Source organism: Oncorhynchus nerka, linkage group LG9b (genome assembly GCF_034236695.1).
Source record: "Oncorhynchus nerka isolate Pitt River linkage group LG9b, Oner_Uvic_2.0, whole genome shotgun sequence".
Taxonomy (NCBI): Eukaryota; Metazoa; Chordata; class Actinopteri; order Salmoniformes; family Salmonidae; genus Oncorhynchus; species Oncorhynchus nerka.
In genome coordinates this window covers 22418358-22444739 of record NC_088424.1, presented here as the reverse complement: position 1 = coordinate 22444739, position 26382 = coordinate 22418358, and the positions used below count along the sequence as shown (strand labels likewise).

The 26382-nt window shown below is 40.6% G+C and overlaps 1 protein-coding gene across 1 annotated transcript in view; it reads right to left on the bottom strand.

Moving 5' to 3' along the window:
- Positions 1–7706: 7706 nt before the first annotated feature.
- Positions 7707–26382, bottom strand: part of LOC115113951 (cadherin-12-like) — a 33302-nt gene continuing 14626 nt past the window's right edge. The window contains exons 4-12 of the mRNA XM_029641886.2: positions 22613–22732; positions 21777–21944; positions 21218–21405; positions 18177–18430; positions 15525–15661; positions 12446–12567; positions 12137–12251; positions 9676–9927; positions 7707–8792 (exon numbers count right to left, since the gene is read on the bottom strand). Of these exons, the coding sequence (XP_029497746.1) occupies positions 8266–8792; positions 9676–9927; positions 12137–12251; positions 12446–12567; positions 15525–15661; positions 18177–18430; positions 21218–21405; positions 21777–21944; positions 22613–22732 (1883 nt within the window). The 3' untranslated portion in view covers positions 7707–8265. The remainder of the gene's footprint in view (positions 8793–9675; positions 9928–12136; positions 12252–12445; positions 12568–15524; positions 15662–18176; positions 18431–21217; positions 21406–21776; positions 21945–22612; positions 22733–26382) is intronic.

Sequence of the window (26382 nt, the reverse complement as noted above, 5' to 3'; positions counted from 1 at the left end):
CATGCCACACCCTGTGGACGGCGCTTAATTGGAGCAAAAAAAATTAAATTAAATAAACATGATTTATAACCTTGTCAACGTCTTTGACTATATTTCCTATTCATTTTGCAACTCATTTCATGTTTTCATGGAAAGGACATTTTTAAGTGACCCCAAACTTTTGAACAGTAGTGAATATATAAAAATTGCGTGTTTCCATGTTTTCCACAAAAAAAAGATGGAGGAAGATAAGTGTATCCAATGACATCATTAACCAATTAGTAGGCAATGCCGACTCATAATTGGTTAAAATCATACAATGCACATCGATAATGTCATATCTTCCTCTATCATTTTTTACTGCAAAACATAGAAATGGGCAATGTTCACATATGTTGATGTTGGGGTGGTGCTGAAGATAATGAATATGAAGTTGAACAATTTTGAAATTTCCCTTTAAAGCTGCAATATTTAACTTTTTGGGTGACCTGACGAAATTCATATAGAAATGTGAGTTATATATCGGTCATTCTCATTGAAAGCAAATCTGTTCCATGTGCGCTGTGTCTATGCTTCCTGTTCTGAAGTTTAGATTTTGCATCTTTTACTTTCAGTTTTGTACACCAGCCTCAAACAGCTGAAAATATAATATTTATGGAAAATATATTTCATAGCGGTTTAGATGGTACAATGATTCTCTACACTATAGTTGCTTGTTTTGTCTCAAAACTATTATAATTTTAGCAACCAGAAAATGGTGGAGTGATTTGATCAGTCCCTAGAATTTTTGGCCCTGGCGGGGACATGGATCACCCCAGAGAACACTGCTACTCCAGCTGCTCTTTCTTCATCTGACTATGTGTTATCTCATAGTCCAAGAGCATCTGTCATCGAAGTGGTGGCACAGGGCTACTTATTTCTCCTAAGTGGAGATTTTCTCTTTTCTCCCTCACTCTCCTGTTCACCTCCTCATCTGAATTCCATGCTGTCACTGTTACTTGTCCACTCAAGCTTAACATTGTTGTCATCTATTGCCCACCATGTGCCCTTAGAGAGTTCCTCAATGAGCTTGACACCTTGATAAGCTAATTTCCTGACAATGGCTCACCGCTCATTGTACTGGGTGATGTCAACCTCCCGATGTCTGCCTTCAATTAATTTATTTCCACCTCTTTCTGTCCCCTCCTTGCCTCCTTTGACCTCACCCTTTTATAGTCCCCTCCCACTCACAAGGCAGGAAATACGCTTAACCTAATCTTTACTAGATGCTGTTTGCCTATTAATCTCACTGCAACCCCTGTTCAGGTCCCTGATCAATACTTAGTTTTCTTTTCTGTCTCCTTCTCCTCCTACCATAGTCACTCAGCCCCTACACAGATGGTCATGCGCCATCACTATCTTTGCTTTCTCTCTCCCACTACTCTCTCCCCTTCTATCCTATCATCTCTCCCTTCTGCTAAATCTTTCTCTCTCCTGTCTCCTGATTCTGCCTCTTTGACCCTACTCTCCTCCCTTTCAGCCTCCTATGACTCGCACTGTCCCCTTTCCTCCCAGCCAGCTCAGCCTACCCGGCCTGCTCTATGGCTGAGTGATTCATTGTGAGTCAAGGGAGGAGCGGGCAGCTGAGCAAAAACTGAGGAAAAATTTACTTCCAGAGGAACTATCATCCTTTCACTCCCACCTCTCTATCTTCACTTCCACTGCTAAAGCCACTTTCTATCACTTAAAAAGTAAGCCTAACCCTAGGAAACTATTTTCCACCTTCTCCTCCCTCCTTAATCAACCAATCCCCCTCCCTCCCTCCTCCCTCTCTGTGAACCGACTTTGCATACTACTTTGAAAAGAAGGTTGACGACATCCGCTCCTCATTCACTCAGCCTTTTGAGTCCATTAGTCCTACAAACATAGAACTACCCTATGCCTTGGCCACTTTCTCCCCTCTCTCTCCAGATGAAATCCTGCGACAAGTGAGGTCCGACCGCCCAACAACCTGCCTGCTTGACCCCATCCCGTTTTCCAGACCATCTCTGGAGAGCTTCTATCAATCATCACTTTCTTCATCAACTAATCCATGACAACTGGCTGGATCCCCTCTGACTTCAAAATGGCCAGAGTCGCTCCCCTCCACAAGAAACTACAGACCGGTATCCCTTCTTTATTTTCTTTCCAAAACACTTGAGCGTGCTGTCTCTGACCAACGCTCTCGCTATCTCTCAGATTGATCTTCTTGACCCTAACCACTTCAAGACATGTCACTCAAACCAAGACTGTTCTCCTTTGTGTTATGAAGGCTGTCCACACTGCCAAAGCTGATTCTCTCTCCTCTGTTCTCATCCTCCTAGATCTATCCACTACCTTCGTCACCATGAACCATCAGCTCCTCCTCTCCATCCTCTCAGGGTTGGGCGTCTCCGGCTCTGCACACTCTTGGATTGCATCCTACCTGGTAGGTCACTCCTACCAGGTGACGTGGCGAGGATCTGTGTCGGCACCACATACTTTCAATACTGGTGTCCCCCAGGGCTTTGTTCTAGTCACCCTCCTCTTCTCTCTATACACCAAGTCACGTGGCTCTGTCATGTCCTCACATGGTCTCTCCTATCATTGCTATGCGGATGACACTCAACTACTTTTCTCGTTCCCCCTTTTTCATTGCAACAACTTTCTACTTGTGATGTGCTTGATGCCTTGATGGGGCTGATTTCCCAGATCCGTTCTTGCTGCAGCGTTCTGTTCCGCTGATTAAGGAGTCATTGACATTGATATTGATATTTTTAATCTGACTATTATCTTGGGTGCTATCCCCAGGGTTTGGAAGGCAGCCCATGTGCTCCCACTCCACAAAGTTGGTAACCCTTCCAACATAAATAATTATTGACCTATCTCAAAATTGTCTTGCCTAATCAACTGTCAGCTTAGATCCTTCCTAGCTACGAGCTGTATTCTGTGTTCACCAGTCTGGTTTCAGGCCGGGTCATAGCACCACCTCTGCTCCAACCTTGGTGTTAAATTACGTGGTAAAGGGTATGGATAGGAGGATGCACTGTGCTGCCCTCTTAATTGACTTATCGAAGACTTTCAATACTGTTGACCACTCTTTTTTGATTCAAAGATTGTCTGTAATCTTTATGGATCAGGCGTCATGTAATTGGTTTGAAAATGACTTGACAGGCAGGACACAATGTGTTCTTTTTCTTAAATCAAGTTTCTTAAAAAAAAGAAATCAGGTTTCCTTGATACTACGAAAGGTGTCCCACAGGAATTTAGGTCCTGTACTGTCTATATAAACAATGTTAGTCAATCTGCAATTTTTTACATACTGTACACCTGTATTGAATTGTATTTATTATGGATCCTCATTACTCTTCCTGGGGTCCAGCAACATAAGACATACAGTCTAAACATAAGTTACATACAGTTTAAAATACTACACAACATTACATTTCATGATGCCTTACCCAACACATTTAGTGTGTTCCCTTCAAGGCAAACCTGCTCCAGCTCCTTCAAGTTAGATGGGTTCCGCTGGTGTACAGCAATTTTTATGTCATATCACAGATTTTCAATTGGATTGAGGTCTTGGCATGGACTAGGCCATTTAAATTCCAAGACATTTAAATGTTTCCCCTTAAACCACTTGAGTGTTGCTTTAGCTATATGCTAAGGGTCATTGTCCTGCTGGAAGGCAAACCTCCATCCCAGTCTCAGATCTCTGGAAGACTAAAACAGGTTTCCCTTAATAATTTTCCTGTATTTAGTGCCATCTATCATTCCTTCACTTCTGACCAGTGAAAAACATCCCCACAGCATGATGCTTCCACCACCATGCATCACTGTGGGGATGGTGTTCTTGGGGTGATGAGAGGTGTTGGGTGTGCGCCAGACATAGCGTTTTCCTTGATGGCCAAAAAGCTCAATTTTAATCTCATCTGATTAGAATCCTTCTTCCATATGTTTGGGGAGTCTCCCCCATGCATTTTGGCGAACACCAAACGTGTTTGCTTATTTTTTTCTTTAACCTCTCTAGGGTATGTGGGACGCCAGCGTCCCACCTGGCCAACATCCAGTGAGATTGCAGAGCAGAAATACAGAAATACTCATTATAACAATTCAGAAAAGATACAACTATTTTACGTAGGTTTAAAGATGAACTTCTTGTGAATCCAACCACGGTGTCAGATTTAAAAAATGCTTTACGGAAAAGGCATACCTTACAATTACTTGAGAACAGAGCCCAACAGGCAAATCATTACAAACAGTAACCAGACAAGTAGAAGAGTTACACAAGTCAGAAATAGAGATAAAATTAATCACTTACCTTTGATGATCTTCATATGGTTGCACTCAGAAGACATTAATTTATTCAATAAATGTTCCTTTTGTTCGATAAAGTCTCTCTTTATATCCGAAAACCTCCGTTTTGTTCACGCGTTTTCTTCAGCAATCCACAGGCTCAAACGCAGTCAAAACAGGCAGAAAGAAAATACAAATTGTATCCGTAAAGTTCATAGAAACATGTCAAACAATGTTTATATTCAATCATCAGGTTGTTTTTAGCCTACATAATCGATAATATTTCAACCGGACAATAATGTCGTCAATATAAAAGGTAAACAAGAAAGGCACTCTCTCGGTCGCACGCATGAAAAAGCTCTGTGACACGGCAGGATCCACTCAATCAGACTGCTCTTACTCCCTCCTTTTTCAGAATACAAGCCTGAAACAATTTCTAAACACTGTTGACTTCTAGTGGAAGGCATAGAAGGCATAACTGCAATTTGTTCTAAGTCAATGGATACTGTAATGACATTGAATAGAAAACTACAACAACAAAATAAATCCTACTTCCTGAATGTATTTTTCTCAGGTTTTTGCCTGCCAAATCAGTTCTGTTATACTCACAGACACTTTTAACAGTTTTGGAAAAGTGTTTTCTATCCAAATCTACCAAATCTATCCAAATCAATATGCATATCCTATCTTCTGGGCCTGAGTAGAAGGCAGTTTAATTTGGGAACCCTTTTCATCCAAAATTCCAAATGCTACCCCCAACCCTAGAGAAGTTAAGCAATGGCTTTTTTCTGGCCACTCTTCTGTAAAGCCCAGCTCTGTGGAGTGTATGGCTTAAAATGGTCCTATGGAGAGATACTCCAATCTCCACTGTGGAGCATTGCAGTTCCTTCAAGGTTATCTTTGGTCTCTTTGTTGCCTCTCTGATTAATGCCCTCCTTGCATAGTCTGTGAGTTTTGATGGGCGGCCCTCTCTTGGCAGGTTTGTTGTGGTGCCATATTCTTTCCATTTTTAATAATGTATTTAATGATGCTCCGTGGGATGTTCAAAATTCCAGATATTTTTTGTAACCCAACCCTGTTTGGAGAGCTCCTTGGTCTTCATAGTGCCGCTTGCTTGGTGGAGCCCCTTGCTTAGTGGTGTTGCAGACTCTGGGGCCTTTCAGAACAGGTGTATATATACTGAGATCATGTGACAGATCATGTGACACTTAGATTGCACACAGATGGACTTTATTTAACTAATTATGTGACTTCTGACGGTAATTGGTTGCACCAGATCTTATTTAGGGGCTTCATAGCAAAGGGGGTGAATTCATATGCACACACCACTTTCCCGTTTTTTATTTGTCCTAATATTTTTAAACAAGTTATATTTTTACTTTCACTTCACCAATTTTGACTATTTTGTGTATGTCCATTACATGAAATCCAAATAAAAATACATTTAAATTACAGGTTGTAATGAAACAAAATATGAAAAATGCCAAGGGGGGTGAATACTTTCGCAAGCCACTGTAAATGAATGCAGCTGTTTATCATAGCACACAACACTTATTACAGGCGATAGGTTCAGTACACATCACTGCATTCTGTATTAGAAAGTACACTGGCCCTCTCTGAGGTCTCATTGATCAAGGCATTGCATTCTTTTTGTTTATAAAGCCCTCCTGCGTAAACCTCCGCCGTACCTTACTTCATTGTTATCTTACAGATGTACGAGATACCACACTCAGTCTCAGGGATGGCGAAATTTGGAGATCCCTTCGAACTCCACTGAGAGACTTATGGAATAATCTCCAAGGCTCTCAAAAATTTGATGAATTGCTGCCTCTAGGGCAATTCAACAAGACTTATTGACCATTTACTGAAAAATGTGTTTGTTTTCTATGATCGTGTTTTGCTTTGATGTGTATTGACGTGTATAATGATGTGTATAATGGTGTGCATAATGTTTATTGATATGTATAATGATGTGTATAATGTATTTTGATATGTATTGATGTGTATAATGATGTGTATAATGGTGTGCATAATGTTTATTGATATGTATTGATGTGTATAATGATGTGTATAATGTATTTTGATATGTATTGATGTGATGCAGGGCTCATCTGTGACAGAAACCTTGGTCTCAGACTAATGGTTAAATAAAAGAGAAGGGAATTGCTCAGAATATGCCATTTCAACTGCATAAATAAAACAGGGTAAATCTAGAGCTCTGCTTGTAGTATAGTATTGGGGGAAAGGGAATTAATTAATATGTCTTTGCACTGAATTAGATTGGCCAATTTAGGCCCCAGCATGTGAGCAAGGAACATGATACTATGCAGTGGGATACCAGTAGCTTAGCAGCCTGATGAGGATGATGTCTTCATCCATGTTCTCACTTCCAGAGGTGCTTCTGGCCTGGGGGCTGTGGGTTACTGCTGTAGATGTGAATAACATAATATTGATTTAGTATGATGACATTAGTTTATTAGGGTCAACATGCAACGTTGTTCTCTGGGAGTAGAATAACACTCTGTGTTGATATTGGATGTTTGATGAGCCTCACACTTAAAAATGATTTATGTTGCTTTTACATGCACAATATAAATGGAATTATATATTCCTTCGTCACCTTCAAGGTGCGACTTTTAGGTTCATAATCTATTTGCTTCCTTCGACAAATGACACACATGCTAATGCACGTGAGAAGAATAAATAACTTGCCTACTCAAGGAGTGTGTGTTAATGTATTATCGCAACATACAGTATATGAAGCAAAACTCAAAGGGATACAATGTTCTATGTTAATGTATGCTTTCAAGTAGATCAACATATATTGAAGAGGTTAATGTGGATCAACATATATTGAAGAGGTTAATGTGGATCAACATATATTGAAGAGGTTAATGTGGATCAACATATATTGAAGAGGTTAATGTGGATCAACATATATTGAAGAGGTTAATGTGGATCAACATATATTGAAGAGGTTAATGTGGATCAACATATATTGAAGAGGTTAATGTGGATCAACATATATTGAAGAGGTTATGTAGATCAACATATATTGAAGAGGTTAATGTGGATCAACATATATTGAAGAGGTTAATGTGGATCAACATATATTGAAGAGGTTAATGTGGATCAACATATATTGAAGAGGTTAATGTGGATCAACATAGATGAACAAATCAAATAATCCTCTGAAACGGTCTGATCCTACCCTGTTTACTTTTCTGTAAAGTCAAATGACGAAATGTAAACATCTAAGTGTTTAAACCATTTGGAGTATGGTGAACTAGAAAGCTTATCATTTTCAAGATAGTCGTCTTATCCTTACAGTCTTTAGCATAATTAATGCGAGAATCGCATTACAATAAAATATGCCACTGCAGTTGACATTTAAAAATCACTTGATATTTAATTTGACAAGAATGAAAGGGGATGAAAGCTTGTAGCTCCTTGCAGATGAACAAGACAAACAAGAGCATTGGTTGGATCTTGATTTCGACAGAAACAATTTGCCTATTGTGATTAGCACCACCTTTAATTCTGGCTAGCTCATCAGAATCCATGGACAAGGGTTTAAGTAAAGATTATTGTACAATACTGTAGTTCACAGCTGCATGCTTTTGAAAGGCTGTGATGATTATGGTCTAAAGCCCCGGTTTAGCTCAAGTGGGTGAGTGGATCTGGCCTATGTGAGCATGGATGAGGTGTCTCTTTTCAATAGATTATTACATTCTTACAATAAAGACATCTTGTAGATTCTGTAGTTAGATAAACATCAGAGCAGTTCCCGAGGCACTTTGATAGCTTGTCAAGTTTATTTTAACCTAAAAACAAACAACAATAACAACCACCACAAAACTAAAAAAAATAAAGATAAAAACTTAAGTGAACGGCTTGTATTTTATTCCCATTGTCTATAAAAGTACTATAAAAGTAAAACAACTTTTGCAAATCAAATAGTCTTTTCTGTCATTCCTGTCTTTACAAGTACTCTCAACTCTCCTCCACTTCCGCAGTGGGAGGAGCTGCTTTGTCTTTGTCTAATATCCCCACCAGAGTTTTGAAGGACGGCCCCCACTCGCTGAGGTATCTGAAGTCCTCACGGCCGTCCACCGTCCATGACTCGATGGAGCTCAGCGACTCTGCCACTGACCCATCCCCCTCGTAGGCGTATGTAGCCAGCGAGTCATACGGGGGAGCAGAGAAACTCAGGTGGTTCTCCTGGAGACGCTGGTGAATATAGTCCCTGATGATGTTAGTGCTGCCTTCTGTGGTAGGGGTTGACCCATTGATCTCAGTTTGAGTGGTGACATCTGACCATGACCCTGTGCCCCGGCGGAGCATGTTCTCCTTTATGGCCTTGGTGTTCCTCAGCGTGCCCATGTCGAAGGCGTGGGTGTCCTCCTCGCCTCCCCCCTCGACGTCATAGTGGACCACGTTGTCCCGGATGTCCTCCTTGGACGACATCAATGTCTCCCTCTTCTTCTGCCGTCTCAGGCCTACGTAGAGCACCACGATCACTACAATACAAAAGAAACAAGCGCACCACGATCAATACAATACAAAAGAAACAAGCGCACCACGATCAATACAATACAAAAGAAACAGGCGCACCACACCCACCATTTTATCGTCTCCATACATAGATGTACTGCAGTGAAAATATACAGTGACGTGCATTTCAAGAGCTTTTCAAGGTACTGTAGGAGGCAATGGGAAGAAAGACAGTGGGATGTCATGTGTGAGGAGCCATTAGTTAATTTCCTCTTTTCTTCAGCCATTCTTTTTTTCAGCAGGAGAACTTAAAGGAATCACAGCCTGAGGCCAGCCGTGATCCATTTCTGATATGCCATCTGTCACTATTGTTCTGAGGCAGCAGTCAGACAGGATGAAAGGCTGTTTCACAATGCTTTCATCTCTCCTTCTCCCTCCCTCTCTCTTCCACCCTCCCAGTGGCAGACAGTAGAGAGTACAACACAGCAGTTTACTCCACACTACTTTAGTGCTCACTATGTTATGTTATTCAATAGTAAGATATTATACTTTAGTAGGAGAAAGTAGGGAGTAATTGATGGACCAAGATAAGTGAGCTAAATCGACCTACAAGTATGATTATGGGATTGTTTCAAGGGCCATTTTTAAAATTGTAACGGTCAATTTAATAACATTACTGTATGTTAGGACTTCAGCTCCCCCTAGTGTAGAATTGTACACATTAACATTATGATAATGTACATTTCCAGTCTATAGCAGGTAATTAACACTTGGAGGAAGCCGTTATTGACATTATTGCTATTTATCATCGCCAAGGTGGGTGTCAAATGGAAATAATACTCTGTATACTGTACGTTCAGAAATACTGTGTTTCTACACTACAATCTCTGACTGACAGACATGACTTACCCAGGAGTATGACCATGCACAGTAAAATGGCCATCACTGCCCCGGTGCTGAGACCCACTGGTAGAAAGACTGCTTCTGCCGTGCAGGACAGGAGGGAACCGTCGGTCTCACAGGCACACACGCGGACAGTGAGGGTGCCGGTGCTGCTCTGGGCTGGGTAGCCACTGTCCTCCACCACCACAGGCACCACGTAGTACTCCTGGACCCGCCTCTGGAACCCCACACGCTTGGTCACTATCCCTGCTGTGTTGTCTGGAAACAAAATGACACAACCATTAACCCTACATGTCTTAAATCAATAAATCAATCAATCAATTTAGTCTGGAACCCTATACGTGTGGTCACTGTCCCCGCAGTGTTGTCTAAAAACCAAATGAGGGATCATCAAAGAGTGTTCACCCGCGATGCAACAGAGAGTACTTACATGTATTTACATAGTCACATTTACATTTAAGTAATTTAGCAGATGCTCTTATCCAAAGCAATTTACACTTAGTGCATTCATCTTAAGATAGCTTTTTTATTTTTTATTTATCCTTTATTTAACTAGGCAAGTCAGTTAAGAACAAATTCTTCTTTACAATGACGGCCTACCAAACCCTAACCTGGACAATGCTGGGCCAATTGTGCGCCGCCCTATGGCACTCCCAATCACGGACGGTTGTGATACAGCCTGGAAACAAACCAGGATCTGTAGTGACGTCTCCAACACTGAGTTTCAGTGCCTTAGACTGGGCCCCCCGAGCTAGGTATCACAGTTGTAGTAAGTACATTTTTCAGAAAAGTCGGTGCTAGTAGGAAAAGACAAGTGCACATGTTTTGTTTTCAGAAGATGGGCAGGGACTCTGCTGTCGTAGCATCAGAGGGAAGCTAGTTCCACCATTGGGGTGCCAGGACAGAGTAGAGCTTTGATTGGGATGAGCGCCATAACTACGGTTTGCCACTGCATATGGGGACAAAGATCGTACTTTTTGGAGAAATGTCCTCTGGTCTGATGAAACAAAAATAGAACTGTTTGGCCATAATGACCATCGTTATGTTTGGAGAAAAAGGGGGATGCTTGCAAGCCGAAGAACACCATCCCAACCGTGAAGCACGAGGGTGGCAGCATCATGTTGTGGGGGTGCTTTGCTACAGGAGGGACTGGTGCACATCACATAATAGAAGGCATCATTAAAAATGAAAATTATGTGGATATATTGAAGCAACATCTCAAGACATCAGTCAGGAAGTTAAAGCTTGTTCACAAATGGGTCTTCCAAATGAACAATGACCCCAAGCATACTTCCAAAGTTGTGACAAAATGGCTTAAGGACAACAAAGTCAAGGTATTGGAGTGGCCACAAAGCCCTGACCTCAATCCTATAAAAAGTGTGTGGTCAGAACTGAAAAAGCGTGTGCGATCAAGGAGGCCTACAAACCTGATTCAGTTACATTAGCTCTGTCAGGAGGAATAGGCCAAAATTCAACCAGCTTATTGTGGGAAGCTTGTCGAAGGCTACTCGAGATGTTTGACCCAAGTTAAACAATTTAAAGGCAATGCTACCAAATACTAATTGAGTGTATGTAAACTTCTGACCCACTGGGAATGTGATGAAAGAAATAAAAGCTGAAATAAATCATTCTCTCTACTATTATTCTGACATTTCACATTCTTAAAATAAAGTGATAAAGTGAATAAGGTGATCCTAACTGACCTAAGACAGGGAATTGTTACTAGGGTTAAATGTTAGGAGTTGTGAAAAGCTGAGTTTAAATGTATTTGGCTAAGGTGTATGTAAACTTCCGACTTCAACTGTATCTAGAATGTCAGTTTTCCAGTGCCTTATTTGAAATAAGGTGATGGTGAGTACTTAGCATGTACAAAAAAAATAAAACACAGGCCTTGTGTTTTTACAGAGACGACGTGTCGATGTGCCTTGCCTCGTCTCTAGCACCAGGATAGTGGTGGTGAACTGACTCTGTCACACAGCATTCCCTCTGCCTGGCTGGACGAATATCTCATTTGACAAGGTAGGAGCCATTATAGCACACCTTGTGCCTGTTTGCTGCGATGGCCATGAGCGCCTCTGTCTCTCTGAATCAGCTCTGGTATTTATGTGTTACTGTGTTAGAAAAATACTAACGGAGGATGGTGAGGTGGGAAGGCTGTAGGGGTTAGCAAAAAGTAGAAAATTCCACCCTGGCATGTGACAAAAAACCCTGAACATCTATTAATTCAATACCAATTGTTTGTGGATATTGTAGGGAGCTAGTATCAAGAAAGCAGATTTGAAGCGAGTCACTGGCATGGCATCGTAATAGAGACTTTCAGAGACTCTCTCTTCAACTCTCTCTTTCCCTCTTTCTCTCCGTTCTCTCACTCCATCTCTTTCTCTGTCCCCTCCTTCACATTCTCTCCATCTCTTGCTCTCTTTTATCTGTTCCTTTATTTCTCTGAAGAAAAAAAAATATGGCTTACTTCCAAAGTCTCGCACAGTGAAATTCCTGTTTCTGATTTCCCTGGGGGACTTGAAGAAGAACTTCTGTCCAACAGTGGGAAGATCCTTGTCCGTAGCATTGATGGTCTGAATTACCTGGTAAAGCACAAAGAGCTTTAAACTACAGTATATGCCCAGAAACAAGTGGAGAGACAATTATCACAATTATTATATTTCTCACACACACACACACACACACACACACACACACACACACACACACACACACACACACACACACACACACACACACACACACACAACCTTTATCACAAAGGAGCTGTTCTTGCCTGGCCTACTTTTGCATTTTCACAGACAAACGTGTCAAAGAGAATGGTGAGCTCCGGAGGGAACTCGTTGACATCCAGCACATTGACTGTGACTGTGACCTTGTTGGATAGGAGAGGGTTGTCTGCAGAATCAAAGAAAACAGTAATCATACAACACATAATAAATACACCATGCACATAGTGGACCTCAGTGAGCATCACAAATGAGTGAGCATTGCAAAAGCCCTTTCTCTCATGTCTGAACTGCTTTGTAAAAGAAACAGTGTTATGTGTACAGTAGCTTGATGAAAGATGTAACAGTGACACTGTCTGTTTACGCTTTAAACTGCAGGCCTCATACAAGTAATATGAAATTGACAATGAAATAACATGAGAATACTTGAAAATAGAGTCATTGACAAATAATAACATGTTTTCATAGAAAAACAAATGGCTGCACAGTCAAATTATAAGAAATGAATAATATGTGTTGATTGTATTGTGTGATTTTCTAATAATGCTAATGAATTTGTAAAAATCCATTGAAAAGATTCCCATTCAATAAACTGCTCTTTCAGAGGAAAAATAGCATTTAGTTCATTGAATCGGTTGAGCTGCTTTACTGTAAGCATCAGTCAATTTCACTAGATGGTGCCACAAGTATGGAACCCTGTGTGTGTCTGTAGACTACGGTATGGCCTGCTTTGTGCAATCTCTTCCCAAATTACTTGCACCAGGACCCTTATTCACAAGCGTCTCAGAGAAGTACTGATTGATCTAGGATCAGGGCACCCGTCTTGTTCATTATGATTTTAAAGGCACAACTGATTCTAGACAATTTAGACAGTTTAGACCATTTGGACATGGATTGTGTATATGTGCTATTCAGAGGGTGAATGGGAAATACAAAAGATGTAAGTGCCTTTAAACGGGGTATGGTTGTAGGTGCCAGGCGCACCAGTTTGAATGTGTCAAGAACTGCAACGCTGCTGGGTTTTTCCCGTGTATATCAAGAATGGTTAACCATAGAAACCATAAATGCATAGAAACTGTAAATGACTTGGTAACAGGAAATATCTTGGACATTAGAGCAACCTTGAGGGAATCTTACGTGAGTAAGGAAATTATGTTCATTTGATAAGGAAGAATATACAAAACCTTGCAGAGAGCATATCCAACTGACAATCTCTTAGAAAAAAACATTAACTATTTGAACCAAAACTTAAAAATAACTGGTTTTGGCATAAGATGTAGGGGAAGTTGGAGCATAACTAACAAAATTAAGTTTAACTAAAAGTTTAACTAACGCTTGATCCAGTAGAAGCTAATATAGAATTTACAAGAGACAAAATTCAGAAATTCCACAACACAACTGCAGGGTCATGTCTTAAGTGTAAATCTAATAAGTATTCCATATTCCATGCTTTCTGGGAATGCTATAAAGTCCGGAAGTTGTGGACAGAGCTAGAAAGTTGGCTGTCAGAAGTATTACAATGTAAACGTACTTTCAATCTGTCTGTCTGCATATTTCAAGACATGGTATGTGGGGGTATATTGAGATACACGATAGTTTGGATGATTCTCCTCATCACTCATATTAAAAAACTTGTTACAGCTGGGGGCAGTATTGAGTAGCTTGGATGAATAAGGTGCCCAGAGTAAACTGTATGCTACTCAGGCCCAGTTGCTAATATATGCATATTATTAGTAGATCTTGATAGAAAACACTCTGAAGTTTCTAAAACTGTTTGAATGATGTCTGTGAGTATAACAGAACTCATATGGCAGGCAAAAACCTGAGAAGAAAATCTAACCAGGAAGTGGGAAATCTTTGTCGTTTTTCAACTCTTTGCCTATCGAATAGACAGTGTCTATGGGGTCAAATTGCACTTTCTAAGGCTTCCACTAGATGTCAACAGTCTTTAGAACCTTTTTTGATGCTTCTACTGTGAAGTGGGGGCGAATGAGAGGGGAATGAGTCAGAGGTCTGCCAGAGTGGTATGAGCTGACCACGCACGTTCACGTGGTAGTTAGCTTGAGCTCCATTGCAATTCTACAGACAAAGGAATTCTCCGGTTGGAACATTATTGAAGATCTATGTTTAAAAAATATAGACTAAAAACTTGGAAATCAATCAATCCACCATTATTAACAGAATGGAAAAATCTAATCATTTATTATTTAAATATAGAAAGTATGTGGGTTACTAAGAGAATCAAAATGGTGCAGTTTCAGGTGTTAGCAGTTAATGTTACTGTTCAAAACCACAGACCCCAAAGCAAATCAGGAAGAGTAAAATAGGTTTATTCAAAGAGGACGAATCATAGATGTTATGCTGAGAGGTAGATGTTCATTCTCCCCTGTCCTCAGTGATTCTCTTCAGTGATTCTCTCCACAGAACAAAGAGACAGGGTGTACTTTATAACCCAGCCCTAGCCTGTGGTTGACCAATTAGAATTCCTTGTAATAAAACTAGGCCATTGGCCAAATAACAAGTATCCTATTTCAGGTTCAATGTATAAACAATTTGGACCAATGATAACTTGCCATGTAGATATGAGTCCCAGACTGAAATTCATCCCATGTCTCTGACCCATTAATCCTTAATCCCATGTTACAGAAAAACCCTATTTCCATTAGTTGTTAGTACTCCTTTGACTTTTAGTCCTCTATTGACCTCTCGTCCTCTGCGTTGTGTATTTATCTTCAAAATATTCTTACACAGGCCATGGGCGCTAGAGATGGGGATGTGTGCTAGTTGGTCTGGGCAGGTGTGATGTAGTTGATGTTTGTAAATATTGTTTGTGTGTGTACATTTGGTATTGTTTATAAAATAATAAACACATCTTACAAAAAAAGAATGGTCCACCACCCAAAGACCATCCAGCCAACATGACAAAACTGTTGAAAGCATTGGAGTCAACATGGACCAGCGTCCCTGTGGAACACTTTCAACATCTTGTAGAGTCCATGCCTCGATGAATTGAGTCTGTTCTGAGGGCTAAAGGGGGTGCAATTCAATATCCTAATGTTTTGTACACTCAGTGTATATTAACACATATTATATACTGTACATATTTACCCTTTGTCCTATACTTACTAACTTTAGTGGCCACAACAAAGATATTGTGCTGCCTATTACTCTCTCTGTCCAACATCTCGGTGGTGGAGATGGTCCCTTCCACAGTATCAATGTCAAAGCAGCCGTCCACAGGCCTCTTCCACTCAATAGAGTATCTACAAAACATTCACAAAAAACATGAATACATTTTTTTTAACTACTGAACATGATTTCTTCAACCTCACACAGCATCTTTCAATCAATATTTACATCTGAACTATTCTTTCCACACCTTCATTCTGTATTTGCATGTACAGTGCCTTCAGAAAGTAATCATACCCCTTGAATTATTCCACATTTTGTTGTGTTGCAGCCTGAATTCAAAATGGAATCCATTTTCAATTCAGGCTGTAACACAACAAAATGTGGAATAAGTCAAGAGGTATAGTCAAGGTATGAATACTTTCTGAAGGCATAATGACAACGTGAAAATGACAATGTGAAAACAATACTTGTAGAAGCACCTTTAGCAACAATTAAAGCTGTGAGTCTTTCTGGTAAGTCTCTAAGACTTACAACACCTGGATTGTGCAACATTTGCCCATTGTTCTTTTCAAAATTCTTCAAGATTTGTCAAATTGGTTGTTGATCATTGCTAGACAACCATTTTCAGGCATTGCCATGGATTTTCAGCAGATTTAAGTCAAAACTGTAATTCTGTGACTCAAGAACATTAACTGTCTTCTTGGTAAGCGTTGTGTTTTAGGTTATTGTCCTACTGAATGTTGAATTCATCTCTGGTGGAAAACAGACTAAAGCATGTTCTCCTCTAGGATTTGGTCTGTGATTGTCTCCATTCCATTTATTTTTTATCTTGAAAAACTCCCCAGTCGTTAACGATTGCAAGCATACCCATAACATGATGCAGCCACCACTATGCTTGAAAATATGGAGAGTGGTACTCAGTAATGTGTGGCATTGGATTTGCCCCAAACATAACACTTTCTATTCAGGACAAAAAGGTCATTGCTTTGCCACTTTTTGGCAGTATTACTTTAGTGACTTGTTGCAAACAGGACGCATGTTTTGGAAAATTTAAAAAAGATCTGTACAGGATTCCTTCTTTTCACTCTGTCAATTAGGTTAGTATTGTGGAGTAACTACAATGTTGTGGTGTAACGACTTTTCTCCTATCACAGCCATTAAAGTCTTTAACTGTTTGAAAGTCACCATTGGCCTCATGGTTAAATCAATGAACTGTTTCCTTCCTCTCAACTGAGTTAGGAAGGACGCCTTTATCTTTGTAGTGACTGGGTATATTGATACACCATCCGAAGTATAATGAATAACTTCACCATTCTCAAAGAGATATTCAAGGTGCCCTATCATGCGAGGCATTGGAAAACCTCATTGTGGTTAAATATGTCTTTGAAATTCACTGCTTGACTGAGGGACCTTGAAGATAATTGTATGTGTGGGGTACAGAGATGAGGTAGTCATTCAAAAAACATCCAGTCCATGCAACTTATTATGTGACTTGTTAAGAACATTTTTACTCCTAAGTGTATTTAGTCTTGCCATAACAAAGGGGTTTAATACTTATTGACCGAAGATATTTCAGCTTTTCATTTTTTATTAATTTGTAAACATTTTGAAAAAAACGTTGACATTATGGGGTATTGTGTGTAGGGCAGTGACCAACAAAATCTCAATTTAAACTATTTTAAATTCAGGCTGTAACACAACAAAATGTGGAAAAAGTCAAGGGGTGTGACTACTTTCTGAAGGCACTGTAATAGAACATCTGAATGTAATAGGTCTACAGAGATAGATAGGCCTAAATAATGTATTGGTCCCGAAGGAGAAATGTCCTAACGATTACTCAAATAAAGATCCAGGCAATGACCGCAAACATTACACAGAAGAATAATCACTCTCTTTTCATGTAGAAACTAGGGATGCGTCCCAAACAGCACCTTATTCCCAATATAGTGCACTTCTTATGACCAGACCCTGATCAAAAGAAGTGCACTATATAGGGAACATAATGCCATGTGGTTGTGTTCTGATCAGCATTCTAGTATGTTTATGTTTTTCATGTCCCATGAAAACAATGACAAATGTAATGCTTTAAAATATTAAGCAGACATCACAAAGATGGCCTTTTTGTGCAAGGTGAATTACTGCCTCCTCTATTTCTAGCAAGACATTAAATATTCATCGATAACAAAAAACACTGCTGGGCCACAACGTATTTGTATGTTCTTGTGCAAGAGATGTCCTGCATCTCACGCTCTGTCTCTCAACACCAACAGAGTGGAAGTCAACTGTATTTGAAAAACATTTGGAAGAAGAAAAACAACAAGTCAAATGTATATTAGTTGTCAGTGTTCATAAACTCTGAGGAGCAAAGTGTGTCTCTGTTGGTTAAATCAAACATCCAACACTCCAGTCACCAGACCAAAATGCTCCCATCTCGCTAAATAGATACAGTAAAGTTGATCTATGTTGACAGCTTTTTCTTTTTGCCATTTAAGGTGCCGGATGCAGGTGCCCAATTGGAAAATACCTCAATCCATCATGGTCCCATTGCTCAACACCAGCCTTGATGAATCACCTTTTGATGAACCATACAGTAGGTAAATAGGACTTACTATACATGTATGTATAAATATATTCAAGAGTCCTTACCTAACTGCACTGGTACTTGCATCTAGGTCCTGCGCTGTAACAGATCCAATGATGGTGCTCACAGGGGTGTCCTCATACACATCTATGGTGTAAGAGGTCTTAGTGAACACAGGGGGTTCATCCACATCCAGCACGTTGACCTTCACGGTGGCAGTGTCTTTGAAGGGGCCCCGGTGCAGGAACCGGGAATCCAGGTGAGCGTTGGAGGCCTCCACTTTAAAGGTGTATGATCTTTTGGTTTCGTAGTCGAGATGCTGAAAGAGAATGAATGAAAGGTGAAATGCATTTATTATTCATAGTAATCAAATCAACATAGAATCAGTATTTATAAAATCATTCACATCGTCAAAATCAGAATGCATTTCATGTCAATGTTCTGTGATATGAATATACTGTGTGCAATGGTCAAAAATAGTGCTTGGTTCAGTTTGTTAACACCTCTGTTAGGTTTAGTATGCTCAACAGACACGGAAGTCAAGCACTTTGATATGGAAATATGCACGTTAACTGATTGATTTATGTTAAATGGGTAAAAAATAGTTGGATTCAATGTTCTTTTATCAACACAGACACATGTTCTTCAGTGTCTCAGTTTTTAAGCAATTTGAGACTTGAAAAGCCCCAATGTTTGGGGTTTTAACACATTTTCATGGAGACACTTTGAGAACCGCTTTCTGACCCTATTTTACAGTCTCACATTAACTCAGCTGGGTCCCTAGTTAGCGTTGACAGCAGAGCAGTTTTCACTGTCAACACACACACAGCAGTCCCTGTCTGAGACACACACATGCAAAAGCCTGGTTGTCTGCGGAATGGGCAGCCACCCTGCTGACTGCATAACAACCAGACAGACAACAGGACTGTGCAGGAGATGCAGGAGGATAGACACCACAGCATGTGTGCCATCCCATCCAAAAAGCACCGCTCAGCGTTACCTGCAGGGAACACAATTCTTGCAACATTGCAAATTAGCAGGGACAATATTCCTTATCTGGAAAGTGAAGCCATCCGTTTTTGGTTTGGGCCTATATCCTCTTACTCTACCTCCCACCTCCCACCCACAACCTAGTGACAATTCCTTCTTATTAACGGCACAGAGGTGTCAATTACAGTATTTGTGCCAGGAAGCTCCTGCGGTTTTTACTGTGCCCTCCTAGGTGCCTGACTCATCATCAAGGAGATCCATGGGTAAGCATAGCACCTCAACCTCCCACTTCACGTGTGATGGAACACTTTTTAAAATTCACTGATAACCTACATGGTAAAAACTGTTTTTGGAATATGCCAGAGTTTGGCTTGGAAAGAGATAATATTATCTAAAATCAATAAAATAGATGACTGTGGTTGATATTCTAACGTATAAAGGTTTGACATTTCCATATCAAAGTGCTTGACTTCCTGCATACTACAGTTTTTTAAATATAATCGCTTTGGTGCTATTTTGGTTGTAACTCCTGGAGTCTTGAAGCATATCATAAATTGGGCGTGCATTCAGGCCTAAACTAAATCCAGCACTGTCCAATGTAGAAACAAAGTATAGACCCAATATCTTGACACATAAATACATTTAGAGGCCATTTGAATCCCACAGACGGTTTATCTATCGTTTCACTATAATCTTTTATATTGACGGGGTCGATTATCCCTTGAAACGGTTACTCTTCCAAAACCTCTTGTCACAAACTGTGGCAAACTTTGGCTGAGCCCTCTCCAAATCAGCCATTTTGCATACTTTCCTCCATCACCTGGGCTTTCACAGTTTTACAGGTGCTGTTTTAGCAGGACCAGATAGAGAGCAGGAAGAAACAGATCACTAACAAGGATGGCTATGATACAAACAGCTACAAATAGATGGCTCTAAAATTTCAGAAGCCAAAAGTGCTTTTGTATAGTCCCACTATGTATTTGCAAGAAAGTGCCTAATGTTTTGAATGTTCATTGTCAACATCCAGACAAGTGCAAGTAGCGCTTTGATGTACTTGCAGTATATCGAGGTAACTCACAGAGCTGCAAGATACACACCCCATCTGTGAATAATAATATAATCCCAGCCCAGACATGCACTCAAACCCAGTTCAAAATGCTTTGGTGCAACTATCCACTTATGTGAAGATAGGATACCAGTATTTGGGAGTCTGTGGGCCACAGAGAGAGAGAAGAAGCCGTTGTAAAGGGGATTTCTAAAGGGATTCCTGCTTGTCACATCCCATCAGGAGTTGTGTTGTCTGATCATAGCCTCAAATGTATTCATTTTAGGCTAAACCAAAACACATCCAAGCACTTTCCTGAAGAAAATATCAAAATACATTTTTAGACTGCCAGAAAATAGGGATCATCAATTTCTCCATATTTCCTCATGGTTAGGTTCTGATGATGGTTTGTGGTTGTATCAAGGCTCAAGGCGAGACCCAAATGCAGACACAGGAGGCAGGTTGGAGTCTTACAATGTTTATTAATCCAAAGGGGTAGGCAAGAGAATGGTCCTGGACAGGAAAAAAGGTCAAAACCAGATCAGAGTCCAGGAGGTACAGAGTGGCAGACAGGCTCGTGGTCAAGGCAGGCAGAAAGGTCAGGCAGGCGGGTACAAAGTCCAGAAACAGGCAAGGGTCAAAACCGGGAGGACTGGAAGAAGGCGAATGCAAAAAGCAGGAGAACGGGAAAACCACTGGTTGACTTGGAAACATACAAGACGAGCTGGCACAGAGAGACAGGAAACACAGGGATATATACACTGGGGAAAACAAGCGACACCTGGAGGGGTTGGAGACAATAACAAGGACAGGTGAAACTGATCAGGGTGTGACAAAAAGGATATATGCAGCAATTATCTATTAATATTCCAAGGCCTAAGTAGTATGTTAGTTTAATTATCTAAATGAGCACAGCTTTGCTCATGATCTATCATAACAGACCTGCAATTCTTACTTGAGAAACTGGCCCAAAACAAAGCGCGATGGAGATCATTTGTGGACCTTTCCTCAACATAGAGTAAAAGGGATCAAGTAAAATAAAGTGATTGGTGAAGGGTTGTTAATTCCTACCTCACTGAGGACTATGATTCCCTCTTGACTGTGCCCGTTGGAGGTGATGTTAAACATGTGTCCTTCATCTCCAGGAACGATAGAATATTCCACCTCTGCATTCTTCTCAGAGTCCAGGTCATGAGCTCTGATCTTCCCCACTGCTGAGCCCACTAACGAAGACTCTGGGACCCTGAGGTGGAATATACCTGCCGTACAGTAAGAATAGATTCAAATGTAGACATATAAAATATTATTATTGGCTGCTTCTTGTATGAGTCAAGTCTCAAGTCTCTAGTTTTATGTAAGGGCCAGAGACTCACTTTACCCTCTTTTAATAATGTGAAGCCTATTTATACAAGTATCACTTCACTGGTGATCAGCTCATACAAATATGAATTACCTAATTATAATTGATTAACACTTACACTAGCTAATTATTAAAGTAACATCTAGTTGCCTAGAGATATGATGAGATCCCATTTGTGCAGTAAGATTCCCTTTCAGTGCCCACAATATTGTTAAATTGATTGGGTAATAGCAAACAAAACCATAGTCATTAAAATGCAAATTGGCACACTTTTTGAAAACCTGGGTGGGTTGTCGTTGACGTCGCTGAGGGTGATGTTGATGGTGGTGGTTCCGGCTAGTCCTCCCAGCTGACCGCCCATATCCTTTGCCTGAATAAGGACCTGGTAAAGCTCCTTCACTTCACGGTCCATGTTAGGCAACGCAGTTCTAATAACCCCTGTTCAAGGTCACAAAAACCAACAGAGAAGATGTGAGAGAGTGCGTGTGTGTGTGTGTGTGTGTGTGTGTGTGTGTGTGTGTGTGTGTGTGTGTGTGTGTGTGTGTGTGTGTGTGTGTGTGTGTGTGTGTGTGTGTGAGAGAGAGGCAAGCAAGAGTAAAGAGTAGTGAGGTGGAGAAAGAGAGATGAGTTGTGATTATAAGAGACTGTATCCCCTTTGATGTTCGTGGAAGGAAGAGAGATGAGGTGGATTTTGACTCATGCATTCATTTGGGAGAATTATGACATCCTACACAGATGTGTAACAAAGGGAGACCTTTGACACTGTGCAAATACTAATCTGACCTAATAGTGGTTCTACCTGTATGAATAGCGTTTGATCAAGAGTGAGTCTCATGGTTCGGGTACTAAAGGGTCACATGGTTCGGGTACTAAAGGGTCGTTGCCACCGACAACGAGTAATCCTGATTCAATGTGTTCCCCTATACTCTCAGTCCAACTTCAGCTGCAATATAATCTCAAAGTATTTACAATAATCACATATTGCAGGGGTACAGCTTTACATTTTGCCATTGTAAAGGCCGGTTACACATTTAACGCTTTGGTTTTCAAATCTCTGCATTTGACATTGTGGATGTGCTTTGATTTCAACTATGTTGTGATCTCACCAGTTTTGGAGTCGACTGAAAAGTAAGGCTGTCCATGTAGGATACTGTAGACGATCCGTGCACTATTCCCATAGGAGGGGTCATCAGCATCTGTGGCAGTCACCTGCATTACAAAAGTACCTGTCCATCATACAGAGACAAAAGGAAGGAAATTGTTAATAAATAGTGTTATTTTCATCACTTCGAGCATTACGTCTTAAAAATAGTACATGATTATTTTGAATGAATCATTAAAAATGTAATGATATAATTGACAAATTCTGGCATGCAATGTAACCTACATAGGCCATAGGACCTCCATACTGAACTGGTGGACCGCGGACCAGATCAAAAAAAAAACTGCTATCATGTAAACACACATAAGACATGTAGGAATGCATAGAATTTCAGGAAATTAGCTTTTAAACAGCGGGGGGAAAAATGCTCTGCCACCTGCAGTAGGTATCACACCCTGATCTGTTTCACCTCTCTTTGTGATTGTCTCCACCCCTCTCCAGGTGTCGCCCAGATTCTCCATTATCCCCTGTGTATTTATACCTGTGTTCTCTGTTTGTCTGTTGCCAGTTCGTCTTGTTTGTCAAATCAACCAGCGTTTTTGTGTCTCAGCTCCTGCTTTTCCCAGTCTCTCTTTTTTTCACCTTCCTGGTTTTGACCCTTGCTTGTTCTGACTCTGAGCCCGCCTGCCTGACCACACTGTCTACCCCTGACCCTGACCCTGAGCCTGCCTGCCAAACCTGTACCTTTGCCCCACGTCTGGATTATTGACCTCTGCCTACCCTGACCCTGAGCCTGCCTGGTGTCCGGTACAGTTGCCCAACCTCTGGTTACTGACCCTTGCCTGCCCTGACCCTGAGCCTGCCTGCTGTCCGGTACAGTTGCCCCACCTCTGGATTATTGACCTCTGCCTACCCTGACCCTGAGCCTGCCTGCTGTCTGGTACTGTTGCCCAACCTCTGGTTTACTGACCCCTGCCTGCCTTGACCTGTCTATTTCCTGCCCCTGTTGGATTATTAAACCATTGTTAATTTGACGTTGTCTGCATCTGGTTCTTACCTTCATACCTGATACTAGGAAGTGTATGTGACCGGACCTTCTCAAATAGTACCCCTGCTATAGGATATCTAATGTAATTCAAAGCAAGATATTGACAACTTGGCTGAACTTTTTTGATAAAGGTTGAATCTGAAGCTTCCTCTACATGGAGTTTAGACTTCATGAGAATTAAGAGATGATGGTTTTAAAACCTAATTGTTAAGATAACTTTACGAAATTGTATTTATCAGACAAAAAGATGGGAGAAGTTATGTCACCAACAAAATTATTGAATAAAGTACATGATGCATATTAAGCAGGCATAACTAATATATAGACTAGGTCTTTAGTGCAAAGCACGAGGTAGAGGTTTTCTTATTTAATATTCATATCCTTGTTTCTTTTGTTTGTGTTTCTGCGCTTTCACCACAGGAGGTTGGTGGCACTTTAATTGGGGAGAACAGGCTTGTGGTAATAATTGGAGTGGAATTAGTGGCATGGTATCAAATACATCAAATACATGGTTTCCATTTGCGCCGTTCCGGACATTATTAAGAGGCGTGCTCCCCTCAGCAAGCTCCTGTTCCTTCACTGACCGCTCATGTGTGCTCTACTGTGTGTGCATCCTAGAGCGTGGGTGAGTATTTGTGGCCACAGTTGCGCGATTGTCAGTAATTTCCGCATAGACTTAGGACATGGTATCATAGACATTGCATCATTGTATCTGTATCATTATGGCATCTGTGAGAGCACGGACAGCGCCATTGAGGCCATCTTCATTTTGAAGTGGTACATTTTCTTCTTCTATTACTTCTGAGTAGGTAAACAAACTGTAACAGTGCATACTTCCCCCTGGTGTGTGTTGTTTGAACAGGTATAAAGCCAAGGTTTGCGATTTACTGCCACCTGCAGTTATGGAATGTTTGCTCACAAGTATAATTAATTGGCTGATCCCTCCCGATGACCTGGATGGAATCATGGGATCCTTCCTTAACCCATAGGAAGTCCCATCCAGTTGATTATTTAAAAATAGTTTCAGTCATTAATGGCGCTGCCAATGCTAAATAAAGCCTCTTTCAGTAGCCAAACATTGCTGAACATTGTGGATATGCCACGAGTAGAGACAAAGTGATTCCTTTTTCTACATGTCAGAGAGGGGTGTTTGTTCTACATAGCATATTTCTATCTGAACGCACCAAAACATTGCATCCTGCTGAATGCACCCCTGGTCTGTTTATCAGGTGGGCGGTCACGTTTGTTTGCAACCAGAGGACCACTTATTTGAGCCCAGTAAGGGGACAGGGACAGTGGCAAAAGAGAAGCCGGTAGCAGCACAGTGACACACGTTACATGTACGTACATTTCTTTAGAGCATAATGAGAGTAATAAATATATGATGATCATGCTACCACCTTGCCTGTGGTTACTGATAATGTGTCAGTATGACTCCATTGGTTATCACTAAAACTGTCCTGTCACCAAAAAACTGGCCTCTCATTAAAGCCAATACTATTAACATGTACTGGAGCTGGTGAATCCTTACCACATACCACATGTGCACTCTCTTTGCATAATCCTTTCCTCCTACTTTATTAACAAAATGTCCTTTCCTCCTATGCTAGCTTCCTTTCTGCCTTTTCCTATCTTTCTTTCCTCATTTCCTAGTTTAATTTCCTTGAAACCTTGCTTTACTTTCCTCTCCTCCTTTGGTTTCCCTGCTCCTTTTCTTTTCCTCCTGTTCTAGCTTCCTTTCCTCCCATCCTTTGATTTTATAGCTCCGCTTCCTCCTATCCTTTCATAGCTTCCTTTCCTCCTTTACTAGCTCCTTTTTCTAGGAAGGAGGAAAAAGAGCTAGGAAAGGAAAATAGGAAAGAAAGATAGGAAAGGAAATAAGGATACAGGCAAGGAAATGAATTAAGGAAAACATTTTAGGAAATTATACTAGGAATGGATGCTAGGAAAGGAATCTAGGAAAGGAGGAAAATAAGCCTAGAACCTATAGGAGGAAAGGAGTTAGGAAAGGAAAATACGTAAGGAAGCTAGAAAAGGTGGGAAACAAATCTAGGAAAGGAAAGGAGAAAAGAGAGCTAGTAAATTAAAGAAGGAATGGGTTTAGGAAAGGAGGAAAGGAATCTAGGAAAGGAAATAAGGAAAGGGATTTAGGAAATGAAGATAGGCAAGTAGGAAAGACTCAAATCCTTACTGAGACTGACTCAACTCTTATTGGGACTTAATATGGATACCATGCTCAAAAGAGGTAGGAGAACTAACTGCTTTAACTTTGATTTAATATCAATTCAGTGTTTTGTACCACTTAATCATTTTGTACCACTTAAACATGGACATGGAATGTATCATATAAAGACTGAAAATGTTTGGCTTTAGGCCAAATTGTTAGCAATCTTTAGGTTTCTACCACTGCTCATGGTGATCAGTGCGCGTTGCAAACGTTTACAAAAATGGCACGGTTTGTTTGAGACTAGCAACATTTGTTGAGTCCAGTCCACCACAATAAACTGTGAATGAATGTCACCTGCTTTCAATGTGTGTTTTTTGTAGAAAATAATGGACTTTATTCCTTTCCACTGCAGAAACATTCCAACACAAAAACACCAATGTCACCTGATTTCCATGACTTGAAATTAAACCAAGCAACAACAACCTTTGCCTATCATTTCAATTGGAGTCAGATCTCAATCATATGATTCTATGAAGGTCAAATTCATAGACAGTAGAAC